Source organism: Kogia breviceps, chromosome 15 (genome assembly GCF_026419965.1).
Source record: "Kogia breviceps isolate mKogBre1 chromosome 15, mKogBre1 haplotype 1, whole genome shotgun sequence".
Lineage (NCBI taxonomy): Eukaryota > Metazoa > Chordata > Mammalia > Artiodactyla > Physeteridae > Kogia > Kogia breviceps.
Window position 1 is genome coordinate 61793827 of NC_081324.1, and position 16777 is coordinate 61810603.

Here is a 16777-nt window from a genome sequence, read left to right on the forward strand (position 1 = left end):
GTGAGTGTGTGTGTGTGTGTGTGTGTGTGTGAGTGTGAGGGGAAAATAGATTTCCAGACATACAAGTGTTCAAAGTACATCCCCAACCACATATTCTTCTGGAAAGAAAACAGAAATTACTCCAGCCAAATTTCTTTTAATGCACCAAATTAAAATAACTCAAAAAGGAGAGAACTGTGGTCTCAAGAAATAAGAGAAAAATAAGGTCTACAGTTCTGGCAACGTAATGTTGTTTTAATGTGTTTGTGCAGCAGGACAGAAGTGTCTAAAAGGATATGTGAAGCAGAAGATGCTCAATATATAGAAAAAATTTTAAAGTTAACGATTCTATGAAAGGGTCCTGGGAGGTGAGATCTAAAGACTTGAACGGTGAGCAGTTTCTTATAACTTGTTGAGAGACTGTCTCTTTAAAGACACTGCTCAGCCTTGTGTGTCAGCATCATATCTGATGTGATGCATAGTCAGGTGACTCACACTTTGAGGGGAAAGTGTCCTGGATCTTCCCACCAGTGACAGCAAGAGTGCAACACAAACTGTCCTGTCAAGGTGACATTTAGTCCAGACCAGGTGTCGGTCTAACAGGGACAATGCATCCTAGCTTCATCCCACTGTCACCTTGTGAGAATGCAGGCCCAGTGTTGCCGGGTCTTGAATTTCAGACTAAGAGGGAAATGCTCATTTTCATCTGAAACCTCCTTATTTTTAACCATTGGCTCAAATTAATAAAACACAATCTGTGTGTCTGCTGTGGCCCACAGGCCACCAAGTCTCACCTCGGTCGGATCTCTCCCAAGCTAAATGGACATTTCCACAGGCCAAGCACTGGGCTGTAGGGGCAGCGGCCCCAGGTCAACACCAGCAAAACGCAGTTGACAAGACTGGGTGTGGGATCAAAATATGTAATCTGTCTGAACACACAGCAAGCGAAGCCAGGTTCCCCATCCTTCAAGTGAATCTTTCTGCCACCGAGCTCATAGGGTCGTGACACAGTCATGACAGTAGATGCCATTGATTGTTCTTCCACCTCTTCTGTTGACTATGACATAAATTCTTGTTCACTACATTCTGATTGGAAAAGTATTCATTTGATATTATCCTTTTTTCCAGATAATTATTCAAATTTAAAATGGCCAACTGTGGTTAGGATTCATGTTTTTTGCTTCCTTCTATTATTTCCTGTTGTTTTCCTGTGTGTTTGGTCTTTCTGCGCCAGGAATACATCTCTCGAGATGGAAGCAGTCTCTGTGGGACACTTGCTGCCTTTCTCTTGTACTTGGCTGTTGGTAGAAACCAGAACGCTGGCTTGACCTCTGTCTGTGTCTCTAAGAGGAAGTACTTGGTACAGTCACAGAAAAACAGAATGTTCTCCACTGGGAGGTTTTGATCACTTTTTTTCAGATAAATGTCTCTTTTCTTGAGTCGTGCAGTGGACTTGAGCTGCATGGATCCCCAGGACGCCTCCCTTTCAGTTTGCTGCCTTGTCCTGCCCCAGCCTCCTGTAGTCCCATGGCTTTTAAAGTCAGGAGAAATTCCAGATGCTCTGGCTGTGCCTTGGCTTTTCCAAACACATGCACAACACGTCCTTACAGCCCGGGGAGAAGATGCAGCCATAGCTTCTATATCACTCTATTGTATAAACTATCACCAGCATCCTGCAGACACAAAGGTCCCCGTTTCAAATCAGTGGAGCAAGACTTGGGAAGCAGATGTGGCCCAAGGGATGGGGCAGTGAGAACGAGTAGGTGGGGCCGTGGACCTCCAAGGCCAGTGTGGACGGACCCTGAACCCACACCTCTCCTTAGAAGGAAGCACAGCCCAGGAGGGTGTAAGTTGGAGTTAATCCGTCATTTGATGTGGGGATGGCCTGTGTTCAGAAGGATGTTGGGCCGTGTTTCGGGCCACCTGCCTGTGAGTTCAGCAGCTCCTGCCCAGGGGGCTCAGCAGAGAGTCATCCCCGCCTAGTGCAGAGACAAGGGCACCAGCGCCATCACACCCAGTCCACTGGCGGGACGGAGCAGGGCCTGGAGGAGGGAAGGCCACGTGGAGGTCACCGAAAGATCAAAGTACACTCATAGAATAGATTTGTTTTTAAAGGGGACCGGGGATTCTTTTTTTTTCCATTTTGAGGGGTTTGTCAGAAAACAGTATATTAAGGTTGCACTTGGAGCAAATGCACAACAAAACGCCCAGCATATTTTCCACCATCGAAACCCGGCACCTGCCCCATGCCAGCTGCATCCACAGTCTAGTCACGACGCCCCGTCAACCTTCATGGTGTCCCCCTGGAAGGTGAGGTTGGGCCCTCTCATTTGGCTATTAGAGCTTTTCATGTACCAGGAAATTCCATGCGCTGGAAAGAAGCAGCAAAACCCAGGGGGAGATGGCTGTTTTCTGTCCGTCCTTCCCTCCTGGGCCAGGAAGGATGGTTATGTAATTCTCTCTCTCAGAAGCTCTAAAGTACCTGGTACTTTACTTTAGAATCATTTCTTAATTTAATGTAACAGCGTCCTGCACACCAGCTATCCATCTATTGGTGCTGTCTGGCCTGAAAGGCAGGCAGAGACGCAGCTGGTCTGATGCACTTCCCTGCGCCCTAATGGAGGATGTTTATTTAATACTCAGACCCACTTTCCCCTCTGGCGAGTGGTGTTTTCTCAGAAGAAACGGATCCCATTTGGGCTTGGGCACAATAATGAGCTTGGATGGGCAGGGAAGGCCCAGAACATAATAACCAGGGTTTAGACAAAAACATTCCAGTTCAGCCAGGAAAGGAAAGTATTCATATTCCTCTTCAGAAAAAAAAAAATCTAGTTACTTGCTTTCCTCATCTGTGAAATGGGATCATAGACCACCTCGTAGGATTTCTTGGCCCAGCGGGGCCCCACCCATACTGGGAGAAAACATCCCCAGAGCATGCACCTGCAGAGCACTTGTTCCCAGAATAAAGAAAGGAATCCTACAGACTGACGTTAAAAGATGCCCGATTGAAACAGGCAAACAGAGAATTCCCCAGTGGTCCAGTGGTTAGGACTCCGAGCTTTCACTGCCAGGGGCCCGGGTTCGATCCCTGGTCAGGGAACTAAGATCCCACAAACTACAAGATGCGGCCCAATAAAAAAAAAAAAAAAAAAAAAAACGGGCAAATGGCTTGGAGCTGACAGTACACAAAAGAAGATACGTGAAAAACCAGTACACTGCCAGCATGATTGTTCATCAAGGAAATGCAGATTAAAACCACAGACAGCAGTTCACTCCTACCAGGGTGGCCTACAGACCCACAGTTCCAGTGCTGACCAGGATATAAAACAGGGTCAGCAGACTTTCTCTATGAGGGGCAGGCCATGGGACCTAGTCAGCTCTGCTGCGCCATGCAGGCAGCCATAGACCACACATAAGCACAGGAGTGGGGGCTGTGCTCCAATAAGACTGTATTTATAAATGCTTACATCTGAATTTCATGTAATTTTTATTTTTTTAATTTTTTTTTCATGTAATTTTTAAATTTTTAAATCATGAAATACTATTCCTTTGATTTTTTTTTTCCCAACCACTTATGGAGTCTTAGCTCACAGACTATGCAAAAACAGGCTGCAAACCGAAGTTTGCCAAGCCCTGATCTAGATGCCAAACCCTCACTCTCTGTTGGTGGCACAAGGACAATTGTACAGTCACTCCCCAGAATTACTGGGTAGTTTTCTATGAAGTTAAACACACATCCTATGACCCAGCAATACCACTTCTAGGAATTTACAGCAGAAAAATGAAAATATGCATTTAGTATAAGAAGTTATACAAAATGCTTCTATCTGCTTTATTCAAGATAGCAGAAAACTGGGAACAACTCAAATTGTCACTAACCAGAGAATGAGTAAGCATACTGTGTATGTTCATACAATGAAATACTCAACAATAATAAAAGTACTGATTGATAACATAACAACATGGATGAGATTTTTGAGTGTTATGTGTACGTGCAAAAGAGTATCTACTTATGATTCTGTTTATACTGAATTCTAGAAGAGGTCAAGCCAGTCGATGGTGATAGATATCAGAACAGTAGTTTCAGGGGTCAGATTTCTGGAAAAAGTGAAGCACCTTTCTGGGGTCATGGAAATGTTCTGTATCTTGAGTGGGACAGTGATTACACAGGTGTAAACATGTGAGAACTTATCAAACTGTATGCTTAAGATCTATGCATGTCAATGTATTTAAATTTTACTTTTTTTAAAAAAAGATAAAGCCCTTAAAAATAGTGCCTAGCATATAGTAGAGGCTTAATAAATGTTTGCTGTTTTTAAAAGGATTTTTTAAAAGGATAGATCAAAACTCAAAAGAGGGACAATTCTAATTATAGAATGAGATAATAAATTATGGCTTGCTACACTAGGGGTCGCCAACCCCAGGCCCGTGGACCCATACCTGTCCCAGCCTGTTACAAACCGAGCTGCACAGCAGGAGGTGAGTGGTGGGCTAGCAAGCGAAGCTTCATCTGCCTCTCCTGTCGCTCTCACTACCGCCTGAACCATACCCCCCCACACCATCCGTGGAAAAATTGTCTTTCATGAAACCAGTCCCTAGTCCCAAAAGGGTTGGGGACCGCTGTGCTACACCATACCTAAATTTAATACATTTAATACAAAGATCCTTACTTACCATTTGTAGGATCTGTGTTCTAATGATCCCAAAGATTAAACACCAGACGCTGAAGTGGGAGCGTGGTATGTGAGTGAGGGCAAGGGTGGTGTAGCTAATCTCTCTGCCACGTGTTCAGAGTGAAAGGGGGTGTGTGTGGTCAGATTAACTGCTTCTCTAGCCATTTACTGAGCTCCTGGGTGATGCCAGGCGTCACGGGAACATCCACACTGGAAATCATTAAACTATAAACTGTTTTGTTACCGGGTCCCCTGCTGCCTTGCTACTTTTCTGTTTTGTTCTCCCCTATCTTCTCTCTAAAATGGGACCCCAAACTGAAGTTGTAAAGCTGAAACTCAAAAGGCAGAAGGCTAATACATTCACTGGGCCAACTGTGTAGGGAAATAATAGTCACTTGTTTTCATCCAGACTCTTTCTACTGTGATAGAATTCCAGCTCAAACAGCCTAAGTTAGAGGCAGAGGAGGTGTCAGCCAGGCTCTGTCTGTCCAGGGTCTTGGTTCTGTGTGTTCACCAGCGGCTCCAACTTCACAAAGTCTCAGGAGCCCAGAGGAAAGAGGCTCTGGTAACAGTTCTGGGTGGACAGCTCAAGTGAGAGCTTAACATTGTTTCTAACTGGTATCTGTTCTTGTCCCAAACCTCAAAGGTGCATCTTAAGATAAATGCATTTAATATTTTCTGAAATTATTTCTAAACTTAATTTCACCATTAATCTTTGAAAAAAGACATTGATTTCTTCATAATTTCTTCTGTTCCCTTATAGTGATGAAATGGACAGAAACATAGATTTTTTGCTATATCACTGTAAGAAAATGAAAAAATTCCTGGATTCTTGTCTTAGACAGTGAGTTTTATGATGTATAGTCCCAAGCACTATTGCAAGCTAAAGACTCAGACATTTCGAAGGCAGGTTGTTTCCTTGGGAGACCACAGGTAAGGGACAGGGATTTCTTCTCTCTTGGGAGAAACCATAAGGCATCACTTAAAGTCCTGAGGTTTAAACACTGGTAGGGGTGGACCAGGGAGCAGATGAAATCTCAACAAGAAATGTCAGAACCACTAGTAGGGAAGAGATCTCAGGCATCAGAGTTTTGATTTGCTCTTTGGTCTTTGTACTGGTAAGTTGGTGTTTGGCAGCAAATACAATATTTAAGCCGTGTTTCTAAAATCCTGGAAATGACACCCAGGATGTGACGTTTGTGGGCTGGAAGGTTCACGTCCTCTAATGCGGAGAGATGGAGCGCTTTCTCCTGAGACGTGAGAGAGAACGAGATTCCCCGCCTAACGTCAGGCTGTTCTGAGGCCCTTCAGGACCCGACCCCGTGTCTGCCATCGCGTGCGCATGTGTGTATGTCTCTGTGTGTCTGTGTGTGTCTGTGTCTGTGGGTGTGTCTGAGCGTGCATGTTTCTGTGCATGTGTCTGTGTGTGCGTGTCTGTGTGTGTCTATGAGTGTGTTTGTGTGTGTGCGTGCATGTCTGTGTGTGTGCGTGTGTCTGTGTGTGCGTGTCTGTGTGTGTCTATGAGCGTGTTTGTGTGTGTGCATGTCTGTGAGTGTGTGCATGTCTCTGTGTGTGCATGTGTCTGTGTGTGCGTGTCTGTGTGTGTCTATGAGCGTGTTTACCTGAAATCCATGATCAGACTATATCCTATGGGAGTCACGTCCACTTTGATTTATCTATTAAACCTCCATGCCACCTGGCAGAACCTGGCATAAAATAAATGGGAAATTATCGTTGACAAAACAGAAATGAGAAAGTGGAGATCCCGCCGTGCATTTTAGTTCCAACCCAGAAAGATTGCCATCTGTTCTTTTCTTAATTGAAATATAATTCACATACCATGAAATCTACCCTTTTAAAAACTGTACAACTGAGCAGGTTTTTAGCGTATTCACAAGGTTGTGGAACCATCACCATTACCTCATTCCAGAACATTTTCATCTTTCCAAAAAGAAGCCCCCTGCCGCTTAGCAGTCACCCCTCCCCCTGCCACCCCTGACCACCACTGATCCACTTTCTCTCTTTATAGAATTGTCTGTTCTGGATGTTTCGCTTAAAAAGTCACACAATATGTAGTCTTCTGTGTCTGGCTTCTTTCACTTAACAGGATGTTTTCACCCGTATAACATGGACCAGCACTTGATTCCTTTTTATAGCCAAATAAAGTTCATCGTATGGATCTGCCACCTGTTACTTATTATCTATTCTTTCAGTTGGTAGATATAATAGCTAAAATGTGTGTTTCCACTTTTTAGCTACTATGACTAATGCCGCTGTGAATGTTCGTGTACAGGTTATTGTCTGGACATATGTTCTCTTGGGTGCATATCTGGGAGTGGAATGGCTTGGTCATATGGTAACTCTCTGTTTAACTTTTTGATGAACTACCAGACTGTTTTCCAAAGCAGCTGAATCACTTTACATTTTCACTGGCAACATGTGAGGGTTCCAATTTTTCCACATTCTCATCAACACCTGTTATTGTCCATCTTTTTTTAATTACAGCCATCTTAGTGGGCGCCGAATGGTATACACTGTGCTCTGGATTTGCATTTCCCTAATGACTAATGTTGCACATCTTTGGGTGTGCTGATTGGCCATTTGTACATATTCCTTTGAGAAATGTCTGTTCAAATACTTTGTTCCTTTCTTAATTGGGTTATTTGTCTTTCTGTTGTCGAGTTGTAGTAGTTTCTTAAATATTCTGTCTGCTGGAGCCTTTTGTTCTTAACCACATGTAACTCTGCACCTTATGCCCTAACCTGCAGAATATCTGTTCAGTAGTGAATAACGTCAAGTTTTGCCTCTATTTTTATAATTTTAATTGCCTTGTACAATTGCCTTGAAATATCAGGAGTCTTAATTCCAAGTTTCCAGATATGGACCTTACCAACATTTACATATTTATGGAGGGGTGGGTATGTGGAATTTTCTAAGATGTCAATATACTTTGAAACACTGTTTTATCAACATAACTGTGAAATCAACAGAACCCGATAGTTTATGATGAACAGGATAATTTAACAGCAGTAACAGAAACACAGGGACATTGCGGGGATGGAAAATAGCGGCCTTAGCAAGAGGGGAGGGAGGGAAGGGATGGGTAGGGGATGCTGTGTATTTTGAAATAGGCGCGTTGTGAGCTTTGACTAACTGACACGTGAGAAATTGCAAACAGAAAAGGAGAAAAGAAGCCGGGAAGGAAGAGAAGGTGGGGCCAGGCAGTGGGGACCCAGGGCCTCTCGAGGCGAGGCAGGTGCGCGCAGCCGGTCGTTCCTGCGGTGGTCGCCAGGTGGCGCTGCGGCGCGGAAAGTCCGATGGATGGGAAGCAGCTGCTCCCAGACCACGGTCGGCACTGCCCGCCGGGCGGGTAGCGGGGAAACTGGCTTGAACTGAGCTTCCAGGTGTGAATGGTGGTGCTGAGCAAGAGGTGAAAGCGAAGGATGTCCTGCCAGTGGCAGAGCGGGCCCTGGAGGGAGGGACCCCACTGACAGGGCCCTTACCTGGGCACACGTGCACACACCTGCAGGTGGCAGCATCCCCCAGTGGCGGTTAAAGCGGTGCCTCCTTTGTGTGGTCCCCTTTCTCTCCTGGGAATAATTGTTCTGTGTGCCCGTGTGATGCTGTACATCCCCGGACAGGTCATGCACCTGTCCATTCTGCACGACCGTTCCCGCCATCTCTGTCCCAGGGAGGGCACCCCACCTCCTGACAACCACTGGTTCTAGTTTTGTCCGGCCTGTAATCAATTCTCCACGTAAAACTTGCCCCATCCCTGCCCTGCTTCTCACAACTTTGACTTCTGGCCGTCCTGGGGGTAAAGAAGCATCCCTAACAGAACCCATGGCCGGACAGCGTGAGTCGTGACTCCTTGGGGCAACACCAGCCATGCCATCAGCACTGCATAAGTACTCGGGGAGACCGATGATAAACTCCACACAAACAAAACCCAGCTCGCCAGCAGGTAGGAAGAAAAGGAACCAAGAAATGAGTGAGAGGGGTTCTCGCTTCTCCATAAGTGATGTTATGTTCCCTTCTCCCTCCCCCCTTTATTTATCTCTTTGTTGTTGGCATGGACACATGATATTTCTATATTTTTCAGTGGCTTAGAAGTCACTCCTGTACTTAAATACCTTGGTGCTGAAATCATCCTAGATTTGGCCAAATGGGAGCCCCTTCTGTCTGGTCTTGTGTTCTCGGGAGGTGCCCCCAGCATTTGAAAGCACTTTCCTACTTTCTGGCATAACAATGTTCCAGATTTATCTGTGGCTCCTCTGCCCCCACCCCAGAATCTGCCGTTTCTCTGAGGAGGCCTGGCTCCTCTGGGTTGTGGGTGATACTGAAGACCAAGGCCTGGGCACTAGGTGCTCTCACTGCCACTGGCGTGTCTAATGCCTGGGTCTTTTCAGCAGACAGAACAAGGGAATAGATGTGAGTGGCACATGCACAGGTGTACAGTGTACACACACACGTATGTGCACATAATCACAGACACATACATACATACTCTAGACATCACGAGCTCATTCCGATCGCTACAATTCCAGTCCATCCCACGGGCATGCCTTGCGTTTCGCCATTCCATGTTTGTCCGTCCTCTTTCTCTCTGAAAATCTCTCTGGTTCTCAGTAACCACCTCAGTGCACCTGTCCACCTGCCCCGTCCTGTCATTCATGCACCTAAGGGATTAGGATTTGCATTCAAGAGTCTCCCTTTTGAACCTCAGTCTTGAATTTATCTGTCGTCTAAATTCATCAAGCGGTCCCTACTTAATGAGCACAAAAACCACGAACGGGAAATACAGACGATCCCTAGGCTCTGTCTCCCTTGTTCGCAGCCCCGGGAGCTTTAGAAAGAGCCCGTGCAACCTTCCTGGGAAAGGCCCATAGTTCCCGCCTATGATGGAGCAAGTTCATGTTCTGTTTAATTTCATATACAGATTGACATTCTATTACAAGGAAAACTGTTGCTTTAGACTCTGTAACTGAGCCAAATTCTAAAAGAAACCAGTTGCTAAGGCAACTGAGCAAAGAGTTAATTTATTCATCAGTCATTATACGCAGATTAATCTGCCTGTGTTAGCAAGGAGGTGGGCTTGTTCGATTTCTCATTTTGGAAGAGAGAACGGTACGATTTTTTTTCCCACCAGTCAGAGTTCCTTCTGGAAAGGGCTCAGCCTTTGGGATCAGACAGAGCTCCACCCCCATCAGGCCCCTGTGGAACCTTCGGACCAACAGCCTTCTCTGCAAAGTGTGGATAATCTTGTAGCTGTTGCGATGATCTGATCAGATGAGCCACTAGAAACAGAGCACCTTTCAGTGTCTTTTTAAAAATAAGACGAAGGGTGACTTACAAAGGTTAACACGCATCGCTCTTAAGGAAGAGACATTTTTCTTCACTTGTATAACTCACCACACACCCCTATGTGCTCCCACTGTAATCTCTACAGAATCCCGAGAACTTGATTGTACGTCTGCCCCTCCCTCCTAGCCGATTAAACTGCTTGCGATCAGGGACAAGGTCGAGTTCGTCCTTGTAATCTCAAGGCTACGTATGTGTAGGATTCAAAAAATGCTCTACGGCGAGTGAATGATGGAAACACCGCTTTACAGGCGCCCCTGGAGCCTCCTTCTGATTCCAGGGTCTGCATCGCCACCTGCTGGTCAGAACTATAACTGCAGTAGATGTTTGTAAAGGAGGAATTGAAGTCACGTGGCTGTAATCGGAAGCCTCAAAACGAATAGCGGGAAACCACCGGAGAGAAGGAGTTCTCTCTTCAACCACGGTCATGATGAAGACCCTAAATGTAAATTTTTTTCTTGTCTTTTTGTGGTTAAATATACATAACGTATAATTGACCATCTTAACCATTTTTTTTCATCTTAACCATTTTTAAGCACACAGCTCAGTGGCGGTTAAGTACATTCTCGTTGTGCAACCATCACCTCCATCATCTCCAGAATTTTTCATCTTCCCAAACTAAAACTCCGCCCCCGTCAAACATTGGCTCCCCCTCCCCCTCCACCACTCCCTGGTAACCACCATCCTACTTTCTAATGTATTCAGTGACCACCTCGCGTTTTCACACCGAAACTAAACCCCTGTCTTCGGCACTGAGTTGCATCTTCCAATGAGGATATTTCAGTCCTGGGTTTTTGGACACGGTGAAGTCAAAGACAGTTAACCTACCTTTCCTACTCATTCGCTATTTGGGTTTTTTAAGCCATCAGTTAAAAAGGCTGCATCCCTACCCTTTATGGATGGTACTTCTGAAAGCTCCTTAATACTACTTTGCTGTAGGAGTACGGGAAAAAAAGAGAAATTAATTCAGTAAATTCTAAAATATTTGATTGCAGAGTGCTATATACAGAAAGGGAATGTTGAAAACGTTTCCCTACTTTTCTATTTAAAAGTGTAAAACAAATTCACAAGATTTTTAAAGTGTGTTGTGATTAGGTCGTGGGGTGAGCTTGCTGCTGAGAATGAAAGCAATCCACACAGACCATTTCCACCGAGACACTAAGAAAGGAAAGAGAGAAAACAACTAACTGCAAGGTGTTAAATGACAGGAAGCAGCACGAGGGCCGTGTGCGCACAGGCCACTCGGCCGCCTCGGCTCTGGCTCCGCCAAGTTTGTTTACAAAACTGGGCGCAGCTTTTCAGTTTCTTCAGCCGGGTCACTGCATTGAGTGAGGGTTCGCCTCTCCCACTCTGCTTTGTTCTTCCTCTTTAAAATCTTTCAATGTACCTGCTCCAAATGCCTTAGAGTGCAGTTTTAACCTTTATTAACCTTTACAGTATAAAATGCTAGACCAGTTATTAACGTTTTAAAACATTGATTTTTTTTTCAATTAAATTCAATATGTCCGCTATCTCATGCCAGACAGCATTCTAGTCACTTTTCAAACTGGCTCAGCATCTCCTGGATCCAGGCCTGTAGTGATGTGAAACAGTTCTTTTGAATTTTTCATCTTGTTATTTAAATTTCTGTGGAGGTCCTCCTTATAATGGGAGACAAATTTTGTTCTCATTGTTATCAACGAGGACTTGGGTCCAGCTAACCAGAGAACAGCTGTGATCTTTTCGACATTTGCCAACTTCAATCAGAGGGGCTCAAACAAAAAGATTTCAAAATGGTAATTCAAAATTCACAAAACTAAGTACAAAAGAAATTCAAATAATTCAACTGACAAATGCGCTAAGACTTCTGAGACACCTTGTCTTAAACATCAACAAGAGCAGGAAAGCACCACTTTGTTTTAGGTTTGCCCTTTCGCCCCAAACTCTGTGCCTTCCCAACCCTTCTTGCTGCCAGGGCGTACCCCGCCCGGCCGCCCCCTCTGCTGGCAGCGCGCTGCCGGCGGCCCTTCGCCTCCGCAGATGGGTGTGCGCTGCGCGAGTGGTGCTGATGCTGCGCTGCCGTTGCCTAGCGACAGATGCCGGCACTGCCAGCTCCAGGCTGCTCCCCAACAGCGCCGCTCCCGCGCTCCAGGTGAGCCAGCATGGATTCTGGATTCTGATCCCAGGGTTCAAAACTCAAATGAAGATCGGTTTCCCAGACCAGACTAGGAAAAGGCCAGGTGACTGGGTTTTTTTTTTAAAGTGTCTTGAGCTCCTACCTGATAATAAACTGTGTAAAGATGGGCTTGGCATTCTCATCAGAAAGATTGCATCGCTGTGTAAGCATGTTGCTTTTACGTTTTGGAGTGGTTAGCAGTGTTCTGTGCACTTACAGTGCAGACGCTGCAGCCAGGCTACAAGGGTTTAGATCCCAGACACACCTCGTATGCACCCTCTAACATTCTGTAAAATAACGGTCACAGTAGTTCCTTTTAGGGTTATTGCAAATACTAAATAAATTGCTCCATGGAAAGGATTTAGCCCAGGGCCAGTAATCACTGGATAAGTCATAGAAACGAGTTATTTTAACCCTAATTCCTAGATATGAACAAGTGAAAACCTTTTGCTATGTTTTCAGGGTTCCAGGTTCTAACTTTTTTCTCCCTTTATAAGTTTGGTGGGATTTGTTTTGTCCCCTTTTCTTCCAGCTAACAATTTATAGAAACCTTGGCATTAAAAAAAGAGACAAATCTTTTAAAACATCCCACCGCACTCTGCTATTTTTGTACACCTGTTCTCGCCTCCGACTGCCCTGTCAGCCACCGAACAGGCCACGTGGATGTTGCCGTAGGTGAATGCTTGTGTTAACACAAGGAGTGAGGCCTCACAGCAGTGCTAAACAGTGTCCCTCCACAAGCTAAAACTCTTATCCAGCTCGGAATATGGCATGGCACTGCGTGTTTGCTTCTGCTGTGTCAAGAAGAGACACTACTGCTTTTGTTTTTTTTAAGAGTATTCTTATTTGGATACAGTACTAAACTGGACAAGTATTTTATGAATTTAAAATCTGATCGTCAAATTCCTTTCATGAGAACCCACACTTGGAGCGGGAGTTATCTTTGACCTTCATGAATTTGTTCATCCATCAAATAAAGACTCAAGGGGCATCTCCCCGGGCCAGGCACTGAACTGGGCACAGCCCAGCAGGTGTGAAGTGCAGGCTGTGCCCCGGCCCTCACTGGGTCCCGAGTCCAGTGGACATTTGAAAGAGCAGCAAGCAAACCATTACAATGTAAGGTGCTGTGAGATGCTGGAGAAAAGAGAAGGGGGCCTGGCCCTGACTGTGGAAGCAGTGGTGAGGCAGGAAGGGTGACTAAGAGTTGGTCAAGTGAAGAAGGGGCCGCACAACTCCCAGAGAGTGAAGCAGCACATGCACCCATGCCATGCACTCGGGTGTCCACGTGCAAGGGGTCAAAGGGGGGCTGGGGTGGCGCCAGGAAGGGGAGACATGAGAGCTGAAGCTGAGGAGTTTACACGGATCCAGTCTTGATGGACCGTGGCTGGGGGCTTGGCAGTGATGGGGACAGTGATGTGATGAGATTTGCATTGTCACTGTGGCAGCACTGCAGGTGGGCCGGAATATGTGAGCAGGAGGCCACTTGTGACATCCAGCCTGGACAGTGACCATGGCAACGGCAGATGGGGTGGAAAGAACAGGAAGGATGTTTAGGAAATAGACCCAAAGGAACACGGTAACTGGGTTTGCAAGAAGGAACAGGAGTCAGGAATGACTGCCATGTTCTGGTTGGGAAAATCAGGGGCCTTATTCACAGAGAGAGAGAGGAGCGCGCTAGAGGTGTGGGTGTGCACGGGGAGGAGATCCTGAAGGCACAGAGGTGGAGATGTGCTTGCCACATTGGTGGTCAGGAGGGTGGGCTGGGCTGGAGGTCTGGTGTGGCCGTCGTCAGAGCCGCGTGTGCAGAGGATGAGGGAGGCAGTCAGCCCCCAAGGGCAGGGCACTAAGGGGACAAGGGCTGTGCTGGGTCTGAGCCGCCTCTCCAGGTGGAGAGTGGGTGGGAAATCCAAAGGCCACGTCGGGGAAGCCAACGGACCGGGGAGACTCCAAGAGGGTCAGAGAAGGTAAAGACCACAGTTCCTGGGTGAAGTCTGACCCTGGGGGTCGGCTGATGACCCCGTCAGAGTGTTTCAGTGAAGCAGGTGGGCCAAAGCCAGCTGCCGAGACCTGAGGCGTGAACGGGAGGTGAGGAAGAGGGCAAAGGGAGTCAGGTCCCCGTTTTACTCAGAGCCGGTCGGTGGGCAGGACACGGCGGGGCTGACGCAGGGCCTGAGGCTGTAGGATGGGCCGTCAAATGGGACGGAGTTGAACGTGTTTGTCCGCCCGACGGAACAATCCGTAGAGAAGGGAGGAGAAGAGAGCGGGGAGGCGGGGGAGGCCCGCGGGGCCCAGAGCGCAGGGGCAGGGGCGGCGGAGGCCGCGATCCGTGCAGGAGGCCAGGCGTGATGACCGCGAGGGAATACGGTGGAGCCGGAGGGGAGTGGGGACTTGACGGCGGTGCCAGGGCCTCTGGCCCGGAGACCCGAAACTGGTACCAGCGACGTACTGGGAGGCGACCTCCGTGGTCACGGCTCTGCGCCCCCTGCGTCCAGCAGCGCGGATGGGGAGCGACGGGCACCCGCTCAACGGGTGGAAACCAGCAGCCGCCCTCACTGGTTCCGGCAGCGGTGCCAGGCTCGGGGCCACGGCGTCTTCCAGAAAAGTAGCAAAGCTGCTCAGAGCGCGCAGAGGAGAGCCGGGGGCGGGAGGTACACAGGAGGCTGCGTGAGGCGGCGTGGGTGCGCTGGAACCGTCTAGAACGGTAACGGGGGAAGGCGGGGTGCCCGAGCCCGGCACGGACCCTCCCCCTGATAGAATATGCATGATCATGCGCGAGGCCTCGCCCGCCGGGAGGCGGAGGCGGCGCGGGATCTGGGAGCGCACGCCCAGACCTAGTGCCGCTCCGGCTGCGAGGGAGCCGCGCGCCGCGTCCGGACCGCAAGCGGGTGAGCCTCGGCAGGGGCCCTTCGAGGGAGGCCGCCACCCCTCCAGACCCCGGGACCCGCGGCCTGGCCGCCCCCGAGCCGGCTCCCCCTCCCCGCCGCGGAGAGGCCCTAGGGTCTCGGACCCGGGATGGGGCGCGGGTGGCCGGCGGGTGTTCGCAGTTATTGGCGGGGACTAGGTGCGCTCCGTTCCTCCGCGCCGCGTTCGGCCGCCACCGGCGGGGCCCGGGCACCGCGCCGAGCGTGCCTGCTCGGGGTACCCCCGGGCAGCGCATCGGGCGCGGGGCGAGGGGAGGGCCAGCGCCACCCCGCTGGCTCCGGCGGCCCCGGCGCTCTTGGCCCGGTCTCCGCTCACTGCTGTTTATCCAGCAGATAATTCTAAACAAGTGTCTTTAAAAAGTAGTTGGCTCCGCGCGTCTTCCTTCTGTCCTCTGAGTCGGGAGTTCGCGGCGGGGAGGGGGAGGGAGAAGAAACGCCTGTTCCGATCGGAAAACACCGAGAGACCTGAGCATCTCTTTCAGCAGCGAGGAAGAGGGGCCGCCGCAGGATCCACACACACCTACAACTCTCTACTTTTGTGCAATTCCTAACTGCGCCTGACGTCCACGCAAGCGGGCAGGCATGGGGTGTTTGGGCAACAGCAAGGCGCCAGAAGACCAGGGCGTCGATGAAAAGGAAAGACGCGAGGCCAACAAAAAGATCGAGAAGCAGTTGCAGAAGGAGCGCCTGGCTTACAAAGCGACTCACCGCCTGCTGCTACTGGGTAAGGCGGGGGGCGCGCGGCGGCGCCCGGCCCGAGCGGAGCGCACGGCCCGGGGCGCACGGTCTGGAGCGCGGAGAGGGCCGGGCGGGCAGGGCCCGCGCCCCCGCAGACAGCGAGAGCGCACCTGAAAACGCCCGCGTGGGGGCAGGACACTAGTTCAGTCTCGGTTGGAGTGACAGATGGCTATGGTCCCAGGCCACAGATCACAGCATTCTCTCTGTTTGTTTGTAGGGGCTGGTGAGTCTGGGAAAAGCACTATCGTCAAACAAATGAGGATCCTGCACGTCAATGGATTTAATCCCGAGTAAGGAATGACCGGTTTCGGGTTTTCTTCCCAACTGCATGCAAATTTTGTCACTGCTCTCCCGGCCTCCCCAAAGTGTTTTCTCTAAACAGTTAATTTGATCTTTGAGTCGACCTTTAGGTGGGTGGGTGGGGATATAGAAGAAAGTTGTTGAATTTGGCATATTTAGGCAAATCCTTCTTCTGGTAGTGTCTACATCAAAATAAAATAACAATATATGATTTATTAAATACTCTTGAGGTATTGATCTGCATTATTGGTATTGCGCTGAGCACACTTAACCAATGTGTCTATATATACTTCCCTCTATATCATTTGTCTGCATCTATTTCAATTCAACATATGGATAGATTCAAATAAAATATATTTACAGCTGTAGCCCTGTAGTTTTTATATGCAATAGTCATGATGATTTTGCCATGTTACGTAAAACCTGTGTGGTTGTCTAGAGCTAGAGATTGTGGTGGGTGCACGTTTGTTTAGAGTCCAAACCAAAAAGGTGGATGTTTTCCTTTTCCACATAAAAAACTTTGCGCTGTTGTCCTGGGGCTGATGTTGACCTCTGGCAATACCATTGTAGATGCCCTGCAGCTGGAAATTTAAAATCCCACTCAACTGATTTGGGGCAATGTGTACAGTTAGTTAATAACCATTCTGTTT

The 16777-nt window shown here is 48.2% G+C and overlaps 1 protein-coding gene across 4 annotated transcripts in view; it reads left to right on the top strand.

Moving 5' to 3' along the window:
- Positions 1-16777, top strand: part of GNAL (G protein subunit alpha L) — an 87824-nt gene that overhangs the window by 1775 nt on the left and 69272 nt on the right. The window contains exons 1-3 of one of the 4 annotated variants that reach the window (XM_059039447.2): positions 14878-15053; positions 15572-15813; positions 16045-16117. In XM_059039447.2, coding sequence (XP_058895430.1) covers positions 15672-15813; positions 16045-16117 — 215 coding nt within the window. In that variant the 5' untranslated portion in view covers positions 14878-15053; positions 15572-15671. Of the gene's footprint in view, positions 1-14877; positions 15054-15571; positions 15814-16044; positions 16118-16777 lie in introns of those variants that run through there. The other 3 variants (XM_059039448.2, XM_067016099.1, XM_059039445.2) reach the window with 3 other exon arrangements.